This window comes from Aristolochia californica, unplaced genomic scaffold (assembly GCF_029961685.1).
Source record: "Aristolochia californica isolate CCGP_79_NKW_82.1479 unplaced genomic scaffold, dmAriCali1.0.hap1 SCAF_9, whole genome shotgun sequence".
Classification (NCBI taxonomy): Eukaryota; Viridiplantae; Streptophyta; class Magnoliopsida; order Piperales; family Aristolochiaceae; genus Aristolochia; species Aristolochia californica.
The window spans coordinates 1716326-1736642 of NW_027182290.1; the positions used below are offsets into that span (position 1 = coordinate 1716326).

At 39.7% G+C, this 20317-nt stretch overlaps 2 protein-coding genes across 5 annotated transcripts; both read left to right on the top strand.

Moving 5' to 3' along the window:
* Nucleotides 1-850: 850 nt before the first annotated feature.
* Nucleotides 851-12110, top strand: LOC137940104 (probable helicase MAGATAMA 3). Of its 3 annotated transcripts, XM_068785026.1 has the most exons (12): nt 851-932; nt 2091-2208; nt 2304-3826; nt 4712-4900; nt 6495-6590; nt 6686-6854; nt 6965-7097; nt 7182-8954; nt 9072-10123; nt 10635-11274; nt 11456-11588; nt 11783-12110. In XM_068785026.1, exons 3-9 carry the CDS (start codon nt 2467-2469, stop codon nt 9459-9461), a joined length of 4110 nt encoding a protein of 1369 aa, XP_068641127.1. In that variant the 5' UTR covers nt 851-932; nt 2091-2208; nt 2304-2466; the 3' UTR covers nt 9462-10123; nt 10635-11274; nt 11456-11588; nt 11783-12110. The 3 variants fall into 3 exon arrangements, with proteins under 3 accessions (XP_068641127.1, XP_068641125.1, XP_068641126.1); XM_068785024.1 differs by lacking the exon at nt 10635-11274; XM_068785025.1 differs by lacking the exon at nt 10635-11274 and having other exon boundaries at nt 2395-3826.
* A 660-nt stretch (nt 12111-12770) lies between these two features.
* Nucleotides 12771-17087, top strand: LOC137941704 (uncharacterized). Of its 2 annotated transcripts, none has more exons than XM_068787231.1 (6): nt 12771-12985; nt 15300-15393; nt 15556-15732; nt 15820-15918; nt 16011-16253; nt 16498-17087. In XM_068787231.1, the coding sequence occupies exons 2-6, from the start codon at nt 15319-15321 to the stop codon at nt 16969-16971; spliced, it is 1068 nt and encodes a 355-aa protein (XP_068643332.1). In that variant the 5' UTR covers nt 12771-12985; nt 15300-15318; the 3' UTR covers nt 16972-17087. The 2 variants fall into 2 exon arrangements, with proteins under 2 accessions (XP_068643332.1, XP_068643333.1); XM_068787232.1 differs by lacking the exon at nt 12771-12985 and adding an exon at nt 12994-13145.
* The last annotated feature ends 3230 nt before the right edge of the window (nt 17088-20317 follow it).

A 20317-nucleotide genomic window follows, 5' to 3' on the forward strand; every position in this document is an offset into this window, starting at 1 on the left:
AGAAAATTTAGGGCAAGCCCACACGAATACCGCCCTCGTGTTGTTCACGCACTTCGAGTTTTGACCCAATTCGAAGGGTGTTATTTGATTATACTACCCTCGTTCTACACCTGAAATGCCAAGATGGGACCCTCACTGAAGGAGCAGATCTGTTTGATCGACGGTTGAGATTCATGTGCTGTTATGGTAAGTTTAAGGTCGAGATAGGGTGGTGGCAAAAGGGCAGGCTGACGTGTCTTTTACTTTTTTTTTTTTTAATTTTCGCCAATTATAGGTCTCCAAATGCGTTATTATCGATCATCACTTGTCGCTTTATTGATTAAAGGAAGGAACGGTGGAGATGAGACAAAGGCGCGCCACGCTTGCTTTATTTAGTGAGGGTAGTTTCGTCTTTTTTGGTATTGCTTTATTTAATGGATAGATACGAGGGCGTAATCTTCTTAACAGTCCGTGAGAATTAAAGAGCCAAATTAAATTCCTCAGACAAATCAACCGAAGCAGCACTCGGGTTTTTTAAAAGTCGATTATGGCCTCCTTTTAAGTGGGGAATCACAGGATTTCTAACAGGAAAAAATTTATTTTTCAGAGGTAAATTCGTCTTTATAGGAACTGAAATGGTCACCCGTGTCCGTCTCTTATTCAGGTTTAAAAATCGAAAAACCTTAAAAGAGGGAAATTTATCGATTTTACCTAATAAAGTAATGACGCAATCGGAATTACAATTCTATCGTGTCACCGAGGAAGCTTTCACGGTGACCGGAGAAATTATCGGCCGGCAACCTTGGCCTCGATATTTCCTATAAATACCCTACGCCCCACCCGCTCTGCTCCCTCATATATTCGTTTGCTCTTCTCGTATTTGCGCCACTGCTCCTTGCTTCGCTCCCTCTTTACGTTTTTATCACGGTTTCTAGATTCGGAGCTTGTCAGAGGTAAGATTCCGTTTCGTAGGAATCTTTTAATTGAATATTTGGTATGTCTGTTCTCAGTCCTCTGGTTCTGCTTTTTTGCGTGTGGAATGAAGCGTGAACTAGGATCATAAGCTGAAGCTAAGATCGTCGACCGAGAGATGGATGGAAATAAGTGGGGATTTTGTTTCTTTGATCTCTTTATTGTAATCCACTGACGCCTTTTATGCAATTATGTGGGTTTGTTTGTGGACTTCCGCGGGCGGTACCCTTAGTTGTGAGGTTGTTTTGTTCGGGATCGGATGCTGTTTCTAGGATCGAATTTGTCAGTAGATTTTACCAACCCGTGACAGCGTTTGAATATTTAGGCTTACTTATACGAAATATCAGGAGTTTGATTTGGTTCCTGTGTGTCATTGTATCAGGGGTCTGTTTGTTAGGGTTTCCCTTTTATCTCTATTTCTATGCTCGGATGTGTTACTAGACATCTGGATTAGTTATTGTCCTCTTTTCCTGTTAGATGGATGAGAGAGCAAAGGTTTGGGATCTGATTTCTGTAATGCAGGTCTGTTTTATCTGAGGCTTCTCTAGTATGAGATCCGCTTTGCCAAGAGAATTGCGTGACTAGCTCATTGCTTTCATTGCATACCCAAATATTTGAGTCGTGTTTCTCTTCAGGCTGATGTTAAGTTTTGGCTAAAATTGGTTTCTTCCCTGATGAGTGCTGTCAATGAATCCAACTATTATTGGCTGTATCATCTTCGTTAACACCTTGTGCTATAATATGGTCTTGAATGAGTGCAGGAGTGTCATGTGCATATATATGCCTGCCACCTATATATGAAACAAATTATTGAACGAATTGGAGGTTCTCGTAAAAATGAAATCATTAATTGGTTGTGGCAGATAGAAAGTCTACCCATATTCACAATGATGCAGTCTGTGTACATATGAACTTCCTAATATGACAAGTCTGTAGGTTTCTGTAGATAATGTGCCTGCAGGCATTCATGTTGTTTTCCATTTTTGTTTTTCTTTACCCAATTTGATGATTTTCTCAAAATAAATTTTCTGAAATGATCTGGAGCAACATTGTAGGATGACCTCGATGCCTATCTATTTGCATAGTTTATTTGTAACTTGCAGTGGACTTGATGGGTGGTCATCTCTTATATTTTGCAGTTTATAGCTTCAGAAGATGACTTATACTAGGACTGGGGTGGATTAGGGAGAGTTTCGGATGCATTCTAGTTCAGCCTATTTTTTATGGTTGTTGGGCTGTTGAATAATTGTCTCGCAGGTATGATTTTAATACAGTTGTGTCCTGAACATAACTCTCTATATTTATTTACATTTATGATCTCATTTAATTGGTCATTTATATATTGCTGGCAGAATCTGTTGTTGTGTAGTCGTTTCATCTTTTTGGTGCCCCAGAAGTTGCTAAATCAGTTGTTGGCATGTCATGTGCTTTTCTATATAACAGAAAGAAACAAGGAAGAGCTCTATCAGGTTTTGATCAGCAACTAACCGTAGATTTTATGTGTATACTTCTGAAATGGGTTCTAGAGGGAGGTTTATCTTTGATCTCAACGAACTCCCTACTGTGGAAGAAGAAGAGAGTGATGAGTTGCTCCATGTCCAGCCCTCAAAGCTACAGTCTTCTGCAACTCTGGCCAATGCAGATATGCTTATATCATCTCAAGGTTGTAATAGGATTGTTAACAATTATGCTTTTTCACATGCATCTTCTGTATCAGGCTTCCAGCCTTTTGTTAGGCCTAAAGAGGCAAATAACTCCATGGATAATGTAATAGTAAAAGAGGATGAATCAAATTCTCGTCCTGACTTGTCTTCGATGAGAATAAGCAATAGTGAAGAAAATAAAGTCTCAAAATCAGAAAAATTTGGTAGGAGAGATGCTCAGCCTAAAGAAACAGAAGAAGGGGAATGGTCATATATGGAGGCAAGTAATGAAGGGATAGCTAGTGACAATGTGGACACTACAAATAAAACAGAAGTGGCTGAAAAAGGGAAAACCTCTGAGAGTAGTTCTCAAGATGAAGGGCTCCTGGTCAGTGTCATAGGTGAAATTGTTGACACTAACAAGAATGAAGGTAGTCAAGCGTCTTCTGTTTTGGTCCCTGAACAGGTTAATGGAAACAGCAAAAGTCCTGATGCTGATGTTAAGGGAGATGGTGTGGCAGATAATTTAGAGGAAACTTCTTTTTTCCCAAAGCTCAGGGAAGTAAAAGGAATTGAAGCTAGCCATGCTTTGAAGTGTGCAAATAATCCTGGCAAGAGGAACAAAATTGACCAACTCAAGGAGGCTATGCTAGGGAAGAAACGGAATCGCCAAACTATGTTTCTTAATCTAGAGGATGTTAAACAGGCTGGGCCCTTAAAAACTTCAACTCCAAAGAGGCAAAGTTTCTCATCATCTCTAAATACTCGAACTGTGAAGGAAATGCGTACTGTTTCTGCCCCATCTGAACGTGTTGGGGAAAAGCAGGGTCCACCCATGACCAAGGATCAGAAACAAATGGATGGATTCAATACTGAAGGAAGTGGTTCTTTGGAGTTAAGTGATCATAAATCTGAATCTAATGGGGATGTAAATCAAGGTCCTCGGTTTAAGAAATTAAACGGTTCCAATGACTCATCTACAGATTGTCCTCCTATTCCAAGGCACAATTCTTGGAAGCAGCCTGCTGACCCTCGGCAGATGAGAAATCACCAGGGGTCCAGTAGAAAGCCATCTTTGGTCAACCAGAACAAGGAATCTGCAGATTTGAAGTCTGGAAATAAAAAACATCTTCCCTCAAAGAAGTTAAATTCAAACAGTTTGCAGTATCAAGATACATCAGTGGAGCGTCTTCTCCGAGAGGTTACTAACGAGAAATTTTGGCATCATCCAGGTATGGGTCCAGTTCATTTGATTATTTGCTTTGCAAATGTAGCTTTGTGATTGCTTCGAGAAATTTGCAGTTGATCTTCTTCGAGTGAATGTTGAAATGCATTGTCTCTTGCATTTATTTTGTAATGTTCCCCATTAATTTGTTATATCCTGCTAGGAATAACCACTTCAAGAGTGAAAGGTTTCTGCTGTCAGCAAAAGTCTGTGTGCATCAGATGACTTTCTGGCTTGTGTCCTTGTTTTAACTTTCATGAGTATAAAAGACAGGGAGCTTGATACCATTTTTTTCTATTGGCATGCATATGATTCATTTGTACATACAAGTAGAAAGTGTCCGCAATTGCTTCCAGTGAGTTCTGCTTATGGACGTGAAAGTTGGTGGTTGGTACCCCTCCGCATTGAGAAAAATGTCCAGTTGCATTTAATGTAGTTGAGATAGTTGGAATCCATCTTTACAATGATAATCATGGTGAAATGCATCTGGGCAATGTAATGATTATTTTATATCATTGGTGGTTTCCGCTTAGAAGTTTTGACTTTTGTGCTACAAAGGGTGCCTCATGTTTGTTTACTTTTGAAGAGAGAGTATGGTTTTAGTTTGAATAGCAGTGGCTAAAATGCATAGAAATGCTTAGATCAGCTGCTAATAGAAGCTACTTATTTAAGTTAAAAATCCTTAAGAGCCAAATGAGGTTTGTCAGTACCGCTCTGCAAATATATTTTGCACCCATGTCAAATACAGACACTCTTTCTCTCTCTCTCTCTCTATATATATATCTATATCTATCTATCTATCTATATATATATATATATATATATAGCCCTTGAGACATTGAGAACTTTATATCTTTATATAATAGTAATGAAGAGCCTCTTAATTATGCAGAAGAGACAGAGCTTCAATGTGTTCCTGGAAAGTTTGAATCTGTAGAAGAGTATGCTAGAGTGTTTGAACCTTTGCTTTTTGAGGAGTGTCGTGCACAACTCTACAGCACCTGGGAAGAATTCACTGAAACAGTTTCCAAAGATGCACACATTATGGTTCGCATAAAATATGTTGAGAAGCGAGAAAGAGGTAAATGTATTTCTCTGTACTTATCTTCTGTGATGGATAATTAGTTCAGGTGGTGCCTTTATTTTGGTTGTCCTTTCTCATGCAGCAAGTATCATTTTTTTGAATTTTTTTTTTGTTGGTTTATTGGACTTGATATATTTGTTGTTTGTGTTGACATTATGTTCATGTGGTGTTTCCTCCAGTACACTAGTTTTTACCTTGAAGAGCAAAAAAATAAATAAATATTAACATGTAAGTTTCTGGTGTACCTCCTCCCACCTCTTGGAAGGAAAAAAAGCAGAAGGTTGTAGCCAGTTTATATTGGTATTTGTTGTTTCTGTTAATGTTGGAGAAACTGTTAGGTCTCAGGCTTCTGTATCTGTAAATTAGTGGCGCTGACTCTTGTCGGCCCTTTTTTTGAATGATTGCAATTTTTATAAATCAAGAAGAAAATAAATCGCACAGAAGGGGGTGAGGGTGGAATGAGGGAAAGACCCTTACTCCCAAGTGTGAGCGTCTCTTGTCAAACTTATCTTGTTCACTGGTAGCTGCTACAATGGACTTTGTTGTGAAACTTCTCACGTGCAAATGATATCACATTAAACGAATGTGGATTACTGGGCGAGAAATGACAAATAGGGAATTTAGATCTTGTTTCCTTCAACAGGAGGATATCTCTGCGAGCGATTCTTCTCTGGCTACATGGATGCCTACCTGATTTCTCTTGCTGGCTATGTTTTGCAGAGTAATCTGCCCTTCAACAGGCCATTTTACTTGGGATACTGGTAGCCTGATATCGGCCTCACAGATGCAGCACATGTTTCCAGGCCTGTACTTGTGAGTGATTGGGCCTGGTTTATTTATTCGAAGTACTTTTCTGTGCGCAGAAAATGGTTTGAAGTTACGTCATCAGTCTGGATGTCAGTTAGTTTTGTGCTTTATTTTCTTCTTTAAGCAGCTATTCAGGTTGTTTTCTTCTGGTGGATTTAGTGAAGTCACGAAAGTGAAAGACCTTGAACACAGAGGGGAAGTTAAATTTTGTAACTCTGATTGACTTCACAGGAGAATAACTTCATGAGATTCGACACTCTTTTTCCTGAAAGTGGGTGGTTCTCATCAATAATGTATCGGCCAATGTTTAATCAGTATATGATAAATGAATTTATTGTTCAAGACCTTGTACTTTTTGAAAATTTAAGTTTGAAGCTTCAGCTACAAATTGAAGTTGTTGCTGTTAATGAGGCTTCCTGATGATTTTGGATACCGGTCTTTGGACTTTAATGTGATACCTATCTTTTGTTAATATTGAGATTGGCATTGTAATCTAATTAGATTTATGACTTTTAAACTTTGATCTGTCATTGATCCAAAATCAAATGCAAATGAGAGGGAAAGGTGCGAGAAATGGTTTTATCTTTAGGTTTTATATTGGTTGGCATTATTTAACCATGGGAGTTTTATTGGCAGCATTGATATATTTTCTAAGTTAAGTAGTTTTGCATGAGTTAGTGCTTGATTCAACCGTTGGTGCAATCTGTCTTTCTTGTGTTTGTCCTGCTGACTGTGCATATTGACTGGGTTAGTTTTGTGATATTAGTTCTTTCTGTTGAATCAGGATGGTACGATGTAGTTGTTCTTCCACTTCATGATTGCAAATGGACATTTAAGGAGGGCGATGTAGCGGTTCTTTCTACCCCCAGGCCTGGTGCAGGTTTGAGCATTGTGCAGTTTCACTTTTTTATTGTGCAATTGATATGATTATTATTCAAATTGTTTGTTAACAATGTCAGTTGTTGCTCTGTTTAGCATGCCGTTCCAAAAGGAATAACATTGCTGGTGTGAGTGAGGATGATGTGGATTCTGAGGTTACCGGAAGGGTTGCAGGTACTGTTAGGCGTCATATCCCTGTTGATACACGGGATCCACCTGGAGCTATTCTTCATTTTTATGTTGGGGATACATATGATTCCAATAGGTAAATAGGCTGATGTGCTCATGAGAAATTTAATTAGAATAGAATAGAATTGTATGTTATGCTGTGACTTACGCAGTGGTTTTTGGTGACTTCCTTTTTTGCATTTTCAGTAGAATTGATGATGACCATGTGCTGAGGAAACTCCAACTAAAAAACATGTGGTATCTTACTGTCCTTGGATCTCTGGCAACTACGCAACGTGAATACATTGCTCTTCATGCATTTCGCCGTCTAAATTTACAGGTTAGTACCCATTCTTTTTCTGCATCATTCATATATAAGTTAAGGTGTACAGGTAGGTTGAAATGCAATACTGTTAACATGCAGATGCAAACAGCTATTCTCAAGCCAAGTCCTGAACATTTTCCAAAATATGAAGTTCAAACTCCAGCAATGCCAGATTGTTTCACACAGAATTTTGTTGATTACCTGCATCGAACTTTCAATGGACCCCAGTTGGCAGCTATTCAGTGGGCTGCAATGCACACTGCCGCTGGTACTAGTGGTTCTGGGACTTCAAAAAGGCAAGAGCCTTGGCCTTTTACGTTAGTTCAAGGACCCCCTGGAACAGGGAAGACCCATACTGTCTCGGGCATGCTAAATGTTATCCATCTTGTTCAGTATCAGCACTATTACACTGCTCTGCTCAAGAAGCTTGCTCCAGAAAGCTATAAACAAGCCAATGAGTCGAACTCTGACAGTGTTAGTACCGGTTCCATTGATGAAGTGCTGCAAAAAATGGACCAAAATCTCTTCCGCACGCTTCCAAAGCTTTGTCCGAAACCTCGAATGCTGGTTTGTGCTCCATCAAATGCTGCAACAGATGAGCTACTTGCACGTGTTCTTGATCGTGGTTTCATAGATGGTGAGATGAAACTCTATCGGCCTGATGTGGCTCGTGTTGGCGTTGATTCACAAACCCGTGCAGCACAGGCAGTTTCTGTTGAAAGGAGAACAGAACAACTTTTGGTTAAGGGGCGAGAAGAAATTATTGGTTGGATGCACCAATTGAAAGCTCGTGAGGCCCAGTTTTCACAGCAAATAGCATGTCTCCAGAGAGAGCTCAACGTGGCTGCTGCAGCTGGTAGGTCTCAGGGGTCAGTTGGTGTGGATCCTGATGTTCTTGTTGCTCGTGATCACAATCGAGATACCTTATTGCAAAACCTTGCTGCAGTTGTTGAAGGAAGGGATAAAGTTTTGGTGGAAATGTCACGTCTTTTCATATTAGAGGGAAGGTTTCGTCCTGGGAGCAATTTTAACTTGGATGAAGCAAGGTCTAATCTTGAAGCAAGTTTTGCTAATGAAGCAGAGATTGTTTTCACAACAGTATCAAGTAGTGGGCGGAAACTTTTCTCTCGTCTCACACATGGTTTTGATATGGTGGTCATTGATGAGGCAGCTCAGGCAAGTGAGGTGGCGGTTCTTCCTCCCTTAGCTCTTGGTGCAGCCCGGTGCGTTCTTGTTGGTGACCCACAGCAACTTCCAGCAACTGTCATTAGCAAAGCTGCTGGGACACTTTTGTATAGTAGAAGCCTTTTTGAGAGGTTCCAACAAGCTGGTTGCCCAACCATGTTGTTGTCTGTCCAATATAGAATGCATCCACAAATACGGGACTTCCCATCTAGGTATTTTTACCAAGGTCGTCTAACAGACAGTGAGAGTGTTGCAAACTTGCCTGATGAAATCTACTACAAGGACCCACTGTTGAAACCTTATGTGTTTTATGATATTACCCATGGGAGAGAGTCCCACAGGGGCGGGTCTGTTTCATATCAGAATATTCATGAGGCACAATTTTGTTTGAGATTGTATGAGCATCTTCAGAAGATCCTGAAATCTCTTGGTGTAAACAATAAGGTCTCTGTTGGCATTATTACACCATACAAATTGCAGCTAAAGTGTCTTCAACGGGAGTTTGAGGAAGTTCTCAATTCTGAAGAAGGGCGAGATTTATACATTAACACAGTTGATGCATTCCAGGGACAAGAACGAGATGTTATTATAATGTCATGTGTCCGTGCATCTAATCACGGTGTTGGTTTTGTAGCAGATATTCGCCGTATGAATGTTGCTCTCACTCGTGCCAGGAGAGCTCTATGGGTGAGATTCTCCATTCTATTGTCTACCCCTTAACTTTGTTGTATTAACATAAATATGGGCAATATCCTTAAAATGAATGCTAACTGGTAACTCTTGATGTGTATCTTCTCCTTGCAGGTTATGGGAAATGCTAGTGCTTTGGTGCAATCTGATGACTGGGCAGCTTTGATTTCGGATGCCAAGGCTAGAAAATGTCTTGTGGATATGGATTCTATCCCTAAAGAGTTCTTCGGTCCAAAAGGTTCTTCTAGCTATACCCCAGTGAAAGGTCCCTCTAGTATGAGGGGAATGAGGATGGGAGGACTCAGGTATAATAGACAATTTGACATGCATCTGGAGCCTAGGTCTGGGACACCTTCGGAGGATGATGAGAAGTTGAATTCTTTCATTTCAAGGAATGGCAGTTACAGGAATTTAAAGCTTCCACCAGTAGAAAATTCTTTGGATGACTTGGAACAGCCGAGAAAGAGGCAAAGCACTGGTGGGGCATTGAAAAGAGATTTGTAGATGTGGGGGTTCTGGTGATGTCACTTGCGACTTCTTTGATGCACTCTGAGGGCTGCGTGCTTGAGATGGTTGGCCTGACCTGAAGTGACAAGTGCTCTGGAATGTGTGATTTCATTCCATTAAACAAGCATTCAGTTCTGTTGGACTAGAAGCTTGTGGGTGCGAACCGCAGCTGCACTTGTCGGATTCCTTGTTCGGCCCTTTCTAAGCTCAAAAGCTTACAAAGTAATCTTACATTTTCCATGAGGGGCAGAATATGAGCTTGAATTAGAACTTAGCGAAGGCCCCAAGGTGGAGAGATGGCTTGGACTAATGGGACATTTTCCAAAATTCAGGAACTTGGGACCCCTCTGGGTTGGGAGCAAGGTCTGCCAGAACCTGTGGTTCTTATCACCAGCTGCAGTGAAGGGGGAATTGGGAATGCCTTGGCACAAGCCTTTGCTGCAGAGAGATGTGAAGTGGCTGCTACTAGAAAATGACTTGAAGCTTCTTCTCCAGGAATTGGATGTTTTACCTGAATAAAGTATCTCAAATGTTTTGAATATGGTTTAAATTTGGGAGAATTGATGTTGTGGTTAATAATGCTGGAGTTCAGTGTTCGGGACCTCTTGCTGAAATTCCACTGTCAGCTTGCCAGAGCACATCTGATACAAATGTTTACGGTATTTGTTTTCCTCTTCTATACTATTTTATCATCCAGATCCTTTATTTCCTGCTTATTTGTAGATGTTGAGTCGATATGTTTTCTATTTTATTTGGATATTTTTTTGCATTAAGCAGACCCCTGTTTGCAGTTTTGAGTTGAATGATTTACTAATTGATTTTCTTTCACAATTCTTTTTATGGATTCAGAAATGCACTCTATTATGTTTGGTGAAGGTGGATTCTGACGAATTTCCTCTCTTCTTTTCCCACCAGTTGGACTGTTTTTTGCTCATGTCTCTATAAACTTTGTTGGCTAGTTTGATATTTGTAATCAGTCTCCTCTTGTTCTGTTGTTTATTGCTGCAAGTTTGTTGTCCTGCTTGTGATTTGATTACTGTGTGTTGAATATGTAATCTGCACGTACATACACTATCTCTTTTTTGCAAGTTTACAGCTTGGACATCTTTAACATCAAACTGAAATAAAATCTAATTCCTTAAAACTGCTGATTTTCTATTTCATAAACAGAAACAATGCTATGTGTACGCTGTTTGAGAGGATTAACAGCTTCAAAGGATCTCTACAAGAATAAGGTCAATGGATTCCTCTAATGATGTTGTTTCTGCTGAGAATCATATCCTCCAGATTGGTACAAGAAAATAAGCCTTAGAATGAGAAGAGGCAGTTCACCCTACTGAGATCAATGAGTAATTGGCCCTGTTGCACATAAAACTTTCATATTTGTGGTTATGGTGAAACATGACAGAGCTGTAAACTATGACATGTTAACAGACATTGGTACTTCTCATAGTTAAAAGGTTGGTGTTTAAGTTAAGATGAGGGTAACAATCTCAAAAAAGGTTTCCAAGCGACCAACCACTTAAGATGATTTTGCGGCACAGTAAAATCACTCATGGTAGATGCTTTCAACAAGAAAGTGGAACTCCAGAAACTATTTGCTCATTCAACCTCTCAAGGTCAGAATTTCATTCTGCCTCGAGAATGCATTCTGGATCGGCTCTGGAATACCCTTTTTATTCACAATGAACAGTGTAGTTAACTAGTGTTAGGCTCTGGAAGACATTTATTGACTGTTCCAAATTCAGTGCTGTGGTAGATTCTGCAAGATATTGTTGGTTTTTTGTCCTCACAGAAAAGCAGTTTTTAGGTAAAGCAATGAATTCCAGGCCTTTGAATTCCATGAAAATTAAGTTTTCTCCTTGACTTACTCACAGGCCTTCTCATCACTCTGTAACTGATTCTGACAGTTTATTATTACTTACGTCTATAGTTAAGATTATAACAGGCAGTATCATTTGATTTATTGTTCCTATTGACTGTTTTTACAGGTCCAATGAGGATGGTACAAGCTGTAGTTCCTCACATGGCAACTAGAAAAAAAAAGGGTAAGATTGTGAATGTTGGGAGCGTTGCTGCGCTGGCGCCTGGACCATTGGTCATGCCTTCACTGAGAGTTTTAAGGTTTTACTTTTCCCCATTTAATGGTATTTTTTCCCTTAAAAAATTATTTTTTGTGCTTAGATGTGTGTGTCTAAAATACTGAAAAATAATGGCGCTACATACATTTCCCTGGATAACAAATTCCACAGTTTCAACAGAGTAATTCACCTTTGTTACCACATACACATACACTAATGCATTCTAAGTATTTTCAGTGTAGGGAAATTCAGAGCAAAGACTCCACGAGGCACCACCAATGACGTGACGAGTCTTAGTGGTTCATATTATGAGCAACTAAGATGGGCTAAATCTATTATCATCAAGAGACAATCGTAACGCAGCTGCCAGAAACCAATTTAACAGCAGGCGGAGTGAACAGAGAAGTGGACATTTTCACAAATACACGAGAAGACTTGGCAGCTGAGCCGAAATTCTGTGGCAATAACATCTGCCTTGGTTTTCACCGAGTCCTGGACTTCCTGCCAGCCCAACTCAAGAATGTCTCCATCATTCTCTTCTCATTTTAGCTTCAATATAACCCAATTGAAGAACGTAAGATAATAGATTCACTAATATACAGTTTGCCTCCAGGTAAATGAAACCTGATCCTGGAAGGACATTAAGAACCAAAGAGAAGTGAGAAAGAAATTTATCAGAAGAATGTCTTCCTATTAATTAAGAGATCCGCACAAACTGATAACAAAGGAGAAGAACGGTTGACGAGTCTGAATTTGATAACATTAGTTGAACCAAGCCGGAATATCTAACATTAGTTATTAAAATTAATTATAATTTACTATGGGATTTTGACGATTATAAAGGCCATAAGCCCAACCCAAGTTAGATGCAAGAGTCTACTCTTACCTCCTATATTATATAATTAAATTCATTTAGTAAATTAGAATTGGCTGGACCGATCCAGATGTTAAAATATTTAAACCCGAATCGGTGTCAGTACTCTGTGGTCAATTATCTTATGGGTTCACATACGAACGGCTGAGATGCTCTAATTGGAGTAGAAGATCCACGGTTATCATCTCGCAATATTCATGCGGATCAAGGACTTGCTGCCTGCCATCTACAGACCCATGTCAGTCTTGATATCAACGGTGACTGAATTGTGTTAGATTTGGTTGGGGTTAAATACTTAAATTGCAAGTCAATCTGCTCATGGATGCCGAACACTGAACAGACTCTGAAAAGTTGTAGTTGACACCGTAAAGCTTCTCCAACCTCGACTCATCGTCGCCTGTTATATATTTGATTATTTCTTTCATTCAAGCACGCTTTCCGATTTGTAAATAAAATAAGCAGAGTTGGAGAAAACAACGCTCCTTTACAAACGGCTTCTCTCATCGCCTCCCTCTCGGAATCTCCTCCTTTGCCGGACTGTCATGGACCAATATTTACAGCGTTAGGTAAACTACTCACGAACGTCTGCAGTGATTCCATTGATTACTCAATCACATTCGTTCTATATTCGAATACCCTTCTGGACAGTTCCGCTTTTGAGACCACCCCTTTTCTGGGTCTGACCTGGTTTGTATTTCCCCGGTGGCAGTTGAGATTATTCAGGAGGTGAGTGTGTAATGAGCACTCTTGCATGTTTTGGAATTGGTTGTTATGATTTACTATTTTTCGGAATGGATGAAGGGTTTTCCTTTGTCTGGGTATTCAAAAAGAGCTCTTTTCGATTTCTATGTTGTGTGCTTTTGGTAGGGTAATTTTTAGCTTTATGCTTACCCTCAATATGATGGTAGGTGCTAACGAACGGTGGCTCTGTGGTTCGGATTTGTTGTCTATTTTGTGACAGCACTTGTAGTTTTTCTCTTCATAAATATGAACTGGTTGGGACTCGGAAAATTTCGTTTTTACCGTTGAAAGTATTGGGTACGTCTTAACGTGATTGGGACAAAAAATATAGTTACTTATCAGGCGACGTTTCGATTATTTCGTGGTCCTCTGTAAGGAGTGTAGAGACCTTGTGTGCTCTGTGGGAGATTAAATTCATAGCCGGAGTTCAATTATTCTTGATGATTTAAAAACTATTTGTAAAATGTTTATGCTGTTCCCCGATCCGATATACCTTATAGTTATTGAGCTTCGAGTTCCTGGCTTAAATTTGGTCCTATTCTATCTTTGCAAGAGCCTCAGCTAAAAAGGCTTTCAGAACTTAACAGTAGCTATATTGTAGAAGCTGCTCAAATCATGACAAGGAAATAAATGATCATGTGGTTAATAAGTCAACCCACATATTAAGCTGTCAGGCATGATTGGGATCTGACGTTATTGCAGTTTAATTCTTCTGTGCAATCTGTATTGGATAATGATACTTTATGTACATTAGAGGAATTTTAAGTGCTAAAACAATGTGAACTGAAATGTGTCCAGAGCACTAGCTAACCGGTGAATGTCTGGATTGAAGCTGGGTCACCCAAGTCTGATAATCATAAATCAATGATTTAACAGTATAATCTCAGTTTAAGATGTTTGAGTCTTCCTTGAGTCAATCTGACAGAGGAATGCATGTTCGTATGCTCTTTGATTTGCTGGTTTATGTCACATGGTGATGCTTGACACACACACGGTAACAGATAAGCAAGCCTTTGGAAGCTATGCTATTTTGGGCATCAAAGTTATGGAAGTTACTTGTTGTTTCTTTCACCAAGTTTTTGTTTACAGTTCTTTTTTTGGACGATATGTTTACCCACCATGATTCACTTCATTTTTTCATCCATTGGGTCTTTTTAGTCAATTTGTGGTTTCGTATCTCTTTCTTTTTTTATGTTTTTTTGCTCTTTGATATCTTATCTTTCTATTTGTTGCTCTCCTTGAGCCAGTTTATTGTTTTTGAATGACTTTCCTTTTTCTTGTGAAACACTTCTAGTTGTATATGGTTTGATAAAATTTGAAGACATGTTTATATAGTTGCACAACATTAAAAATAAGGTTTTAAGAATGATTGTAGCTAAAAGATCTCAGAAGAATGACCTGATTGTAGTTTGCTTGAGGTCTTTCTTCTAGTTCAATTTTAGAAAGAAACAGTTGATTGTAGTAGTTGATCTGAGCAGAATGAGCTTTTTCATCAGCAAGCCCATCTTCTTTCTTTGTTCTTGCCTGAGAAAATTATCCAGTCTGTATTTGTCTAGGTCTAATCTGGCTGAGTGGTATAGGAAGGGGCAATGCAATTTAATAAACAGAGAGCATCAAAGAACGTGCAGCAGAAGTTTCAACTTAAAAGTATGTGAAGCGCATTTGATGTCTTTTGCTTCTTATCTGCCCAAAACTTGAATGTCAATTTGTATTCACCGGGTATTATGTCTTTTGTCTTGAATAATGTCTTTGGCTCAAATGGCTACATGGGTTTTTCTAGTATGAGGTGTTTGGTTCAAGTCTAACTGGGGAAAGGGTATACTGTGTGTATGTGTGTGAGAAATCAACAGTCAAAGTTTAAAAAAGAAAGAAAGAAAAGTATCATCTTCTTAAATAATTGGAGGAGTAAATAGTCATTGAATAGTGGATCCATGTAAGTATACACGAGAATTATGAATACATTGAAATCATCATCTTCAAAAAATTTTACTGACATTGTTTGTTTGATCACTTGAATGTAGTAATCCAATAACAACCAAATATTTTTTGAGTCCATGAAACTTCCTCCATTGTTTCTTTTCATTTGTTTGGTGGTTTTTATTTGTATGTTTACACGTTTCACTTTTGTCCTATTTGTAGGGAAACTTGAGCTACATAAATGACTTCAGCCATAAAGAACTCTGGAACAAATGGTGTTGAAAAGCTATCTCAACTTGAAGAGCAGCAGGCAAAGGTACTAATGGATAATTCCTAATAGCCCTTTGATCCATTCTGGAATTAAGATGCCTGTTGTTTTTCCATTGGAAAATCTATGCAACTGTTACCTTCACTTTGGCCTCAAGCTTGACATGTATCTTCATTTACTTAATCTTCTTTCCTACAATCCTGGTTCCAGATTAATGAGGTCAGGAAAACATTAGGAAATTTGCCCGAGAAGCTAGCTATTTACTGTTCAGATACATCAATAGCAAGGTATTTGAGAGCAAGGAATTGGAATGTGAAGAAAGCTACTAAAATGCTGAAGGATACCTTGAAATGGAGATATGAATACAAACCAGAAGAAATTCGCTGGGTATGCATAAGGTTTTACTAATTAATGTGTTCAAGTATTTACTGTAATTTTCTGTTACTGATTTCTTGCCTTCAAAAACTTTTGAAGGATGAAATTGCTGTTGAAGCCGTGACAGGCAAAATATACAGATCAAATTACATAGATAAGCATGGGAGGTCTGTTCTTGTCATGAGACCTAGTTGTCAGGTTTTAATCCAATCTTATTAACTTCAGTTACATGTTTCTGTTTCAAATCTTCTAACTATAATGAAATTGATCCCGGATTCATGTGATTGCAGAACACAAAATCAACAAAGGGGCAAATTCGGTATTTGGTATATTGTATGGAGAATGCAATTTTAAATCATCCTCCAGACCAGGAACAGATGGTATGGTTGATTGATTTTCAAGGCTTCAACATGGGAAATATTTCTGTGAAGGTCACTCGGGAAACAGCCCACGTGTTACAAGATCACTACCCTGAAAGGCTTGCTGAGGCAATCCTGTACAATCCGCCGAAAATTTTCGAATCTTTCTGGATGGTATCACTATCTCTATCTTTCTCTCTTCTCTTTCTTATTGGCACGTGGAACTTGCTGGTGAGCCTCAGCATTGTGCCATGTTGGATCTTTGTTATAGGAATATCCAGAGGATGGACAAGAAAGAGACTGAGCTTCAATTTCATCTTCATATTCTTACGTCAGTAGACACATTTGTCTAGTTCTCTAGCTGAGATTGTCTTCACTTATTTAGTACTGTTGTGAGCTTTGATGCATTCAATTTCAGGTGGTGAAACCCTTCTTAGAGCCAAAGACCCATCGAAAAGTGAAGTTTGTCTACTCTGATGACCCCAGCTCTAAGAAAATAATGGAGGACCTCTTTGACATGGACAAGCTTGAGACTGCATTTGGGGGGAAAAGTCAGGAAGGTTTCAACATTAACGATTATGCCGAAAGAATGAGAGAGAATGACAAAAGAATACCTTTGTTCTGGACAAGAAAGGATGTCGAGGTACAGGTTGCGCCGCCCACTGCACCCATGGGACCGAGTCTCGGTCTTGATACAGGGAACTCAGACTCAGACTCAAACTATTCCCCCAAAGACCTTACAGAGAACTCATACCCCGGCAAGCTTGCTTCTGACAATTCAGAGGAGACTCTACTTGAGGCCAGTGGGAATGGTAATGGTTTGCCAGAGATGCTGCACTCTGGCAAAGAGAAAATAAAACTGGACTCTGCTTCTAATGGAAAGGAGCCTTGAGTCTGTAAGTGCTAACTGAGCATGCTAATTTGTCAGGTGGATACTTGATATAAACTTACAATTAATGTCAGGAAAAATCTCATTTCTTAACTGTTAGTAGCATGGATCTTTTGAATTATGACCCAGACATAGTTTTAGATATTGTGGAACTAGGGGCATCGATGGATCTGGATCGAAGAAGCGTCCAATAGCATAATTATTTTTAAGTATTGTGTTTTTAAAAAAATTTAAACGTTGATAATCATATTGAAGAATACTGTTAGTTACAGCGAACAAGCATTTTAATCGAGAAGAGATGCATCAAATCGTGTAACAATTTCTGTTATTCGGAAACAAAAATATTTTGTATTGTGGAAACGATAAACAAAAAATGAAGAACAAATTACAATTAGCTTTTCTTGTATCAGCGGAAAAATGCCGAACTTCAATAATTCACAGCAGAGCAGACTTTTCGAATCTCGCCCTGCGTTCCTGTTTTCACTCCGATGTTGCTCATCTTCACCATTGATTTGCCGAACTCTGCGTCGAAACCGTGTCAAAATGCTGCACGTAGCTGCGGGTGGAGGCGTCTGTCCACTGTTTTTATCAAACTCGAGCACCCCATGTCCCTTTCTTAGGTTAGCGAAGAAAGTAGCGTCGAATCTGTTACTGCTGCCGGTATCCAGAGCCACCCTTCTTGTTCCGTCCCCGCCGGCCGGAGAGCTCTCAGTGGTGAAAGGAAGGTGGCGTCAATGGTGGGATCTGCTCCGCCGGCCGCAGTGAAGTTGTACAGTCTGTAGCTGAAGACCTGGTAAGCTGCTGTTCCGATTGTATGCCCACATTAAGAGAACATCACAGAAGAAAAACTTTTAGAAATGGCCTTCTGGGTTTGTAAACAAGCGTCAAATTTGCAGAGATTATGATGCTTATCGACAAGGGCGACGAGATCTTTAGTGTTGAGTCTAGCAGAAAATTTCTCCTTCTTAACTTCTACGGAGTCTCTGAAAGACGGGAGGCTGGCCGTATCAGAAACCAGAGACACTCGCCCATCTCTGCGTCCGATTGGCACTGACCTTCGTCTGCATGAAATCACTCATTAGCATCTTCTTCCTGATGATCAGAAGACTCAATTTGCAGTAATCAAATAGGGTTTCCGGGTAGTGTTGATAAAGAGCCCATTAAACGTAATCAAACGGAAGATTGTTTGCTGAAGAGGGCATTACTAAGATGAAAGAAGACAAAGTTGCTCACTTTTGTTGTTCGAGTACTGACTGTCGATGAAGAAACTCAGTAGTATTTACAGGCAGTGTGAAGGTGTCGGAGAAGAGGTAACGCGACCCGCCATGGAGGTTAATATTAAAACCTCAAACGGAAAAGAGCCGTTGAGCGCTGTCGGAGAGGCGAAGTCGAGAAGACGAACAGTAAAAAAATAAATTGATTTCTCATTGGTATGTTTACTAATTACAACTTAATGTTTTATATAATGAAGAAGGGTAAAATAGTAAAAATATAAATATTACAAAATAATAAAATAATAACATTCTAATACTCCCCCTAAAGGTGGCTCGTAAATGTCCTTGACAGCCATCTTGGACAACAAAGAAAAAAGATGGGTAGAAGGGAGAGGTTTAGTAAACATGTCGGCTAGCTGGTACTAAGAACGAATGGGTAGTAACTTGAGGACTCCCGAAGTAACACGTTCACGAACAAAATGACAATCAATCTCAATATGTTTGGTGCGCTCATGAAATTTAGGGTTAGAAGCAATGTGTATCGTATCTTGATTGTCGCAGTATAGCAGCGCAGGAGAGTCAACTTTGACTTGAAAATCTTAAAGAAGTTACTGTAACCAAATAAGTTCACTGGCAGTGGAAGAAAGAGTTCGATATTTAGCTTCAGCAGAGGAGCAGGAGATGGTGGTTTGCTTTTTGGCCTTCCAAGAGACCAAAGAATCACCAATGAAGATGCAAAAGCCTGTAGTAGATCGGCGAGAATCAAGGCATGATCCCCAATCAGCATCAGAGTAAGCGCGTACCTGCAAGGAAGAAGTAGAAGAAAACAACAAACCTTGACCAGGACTGGTCTTAAGATAACGAAGCAGGTGATGTACTGCCTGGAGATGAGGAAGGCGGGGTTGGGCCACAAATTGAGTGAGCTTGTGAAAACGGCAAAAGTAATGTCGGGGCGAGATAAAGTGAGGTAAAGAAGTTTCCCAACAAGCCGCCGATAGTGTATTATATCAGGAAGTAGGTTACCGTAAGTGGCAGTTAAAGGAAACTTGGGGTCCATGGGAATACAGTGGGTTTACAAGCTAAGTAACCTGAGTCTTCAAGTAATTGTAAGGTGTAATGGCGTTGAGAAAGCACAATACCGGCCTTGGACTTAGCAATTTCAAGACCAAGGAAGTGCTTAAGACAACCAAGATCCTTGAGCTTGAACTGAATATGTAGAAATTGTTTGAGCTCAGCAATAGCATTAGATGAAGGGCCAGTAAGGATGATATCATCCACATAAACCAGGAGGGCGACAAAGGAGGAGCCATGTCCTTTTGTGAAAAGAGAGTAATCGGATTTCGATATAAGAAAACCAAAGGTGATTAAAACGTGAGAAAATTTTGAGTACCATTGGCGCGAAGCTTGTTTGAGACCATAAAGAGACTTGTGAGGCTTGCAAACTAGTTTGTTGTGAGAGGAAGAGGACTCCCCCTGTCAAAGGTAGCCAAGAGGGAGATCCATATAGATTTCTTCAAAAAGATCACCATGTAAAAAGGCGTTATTGACATCAAGTTGAGCGAGATGCCAACCATGGGAGGCAGCAAGAGCAAGAAGAACTTTCACAGTTACTAATTTGGCTACTGGAGAAAAAGTGTCGACAAAGTCCAAACTTTCTTGTTGGGTATAGCCTTTAGCTACCAAAAGAGCCTTATGTCGCTCAAGAGAACCATCAGAGTTAAGTTTGATTTTATAAATCCATTTGCATCCAATAGTATGTTTATATCAGGGGGCAGAGGAGTGACGGTCCAGGTGTTGTTTGCTTCCAGAGCGGCCAACTCGTCACGCATAGCCAACCTCCATTCAGGACACTTCACTGCTTAATGATAATATTGAGGTTCAACCTGAGAAGAGAAACTAAGTGCAAAGTGTTTGTGGGAATCAGAAAGGGCATAGTAAGAGATGGAGTTAGAGATTGGATAAGGCTGCGAGAGTGGAACAGATGGAGGAGAACCAACAAGTAAATTTCAGTGATAATAATCCTGTAAGTAATGAGGTGAATGAGTCTTTCTAGTAGATGTGCGAAGAAGAGTACCAGCGGATGAGGAAGGAATAAGTGTGGGAAAATCATGAGGTGGATGACCATCAACTGAAAT

Coding starts and splice junctions, on each gene's coding strand:
- LOC137940104 (XM_068785026.1), top strand. CDS start 2,467: ATGGGTTCTAGAGGGAGGTTTATCTTTGATCTCAACGAACTCCCTACT. Junction 7,098..7,181: donor TTCGCCGTCTAAATTTACAG/GTTAGTACCCAT, acceptor GTTAACATGCAG/ATGCAAACAGCTATTCTCAA. Junction 8,955..9,071: donor GTGCCAGGAGAGCTCTATGG/GTGAGATTCTCC, acceptor TTCTCCTTGCAG/GTTATGGGAAATGCTAGTGC.
- LOC137941704 (XM_068787231.1), top strand. CDS start 15,319: ATGACTTCAGCCATAAAGAACTCTGGAACAAATGGTGTTGAAAAGCTA. Junction 15,733..15,819: donor AACCAGAAGAAATTCGCTGG/GTATGCATAAGG, acceptor AAACTTTTGAAG/GATGAAATTGCTGTTGAAGC. Junction 16,254..16,497: donor TTTTCGAATCTTTCTGGATG/GTATCACTATCT, acceptor ATTCAATTTCAG/GTGGTGAAACCCTTCTTAGA.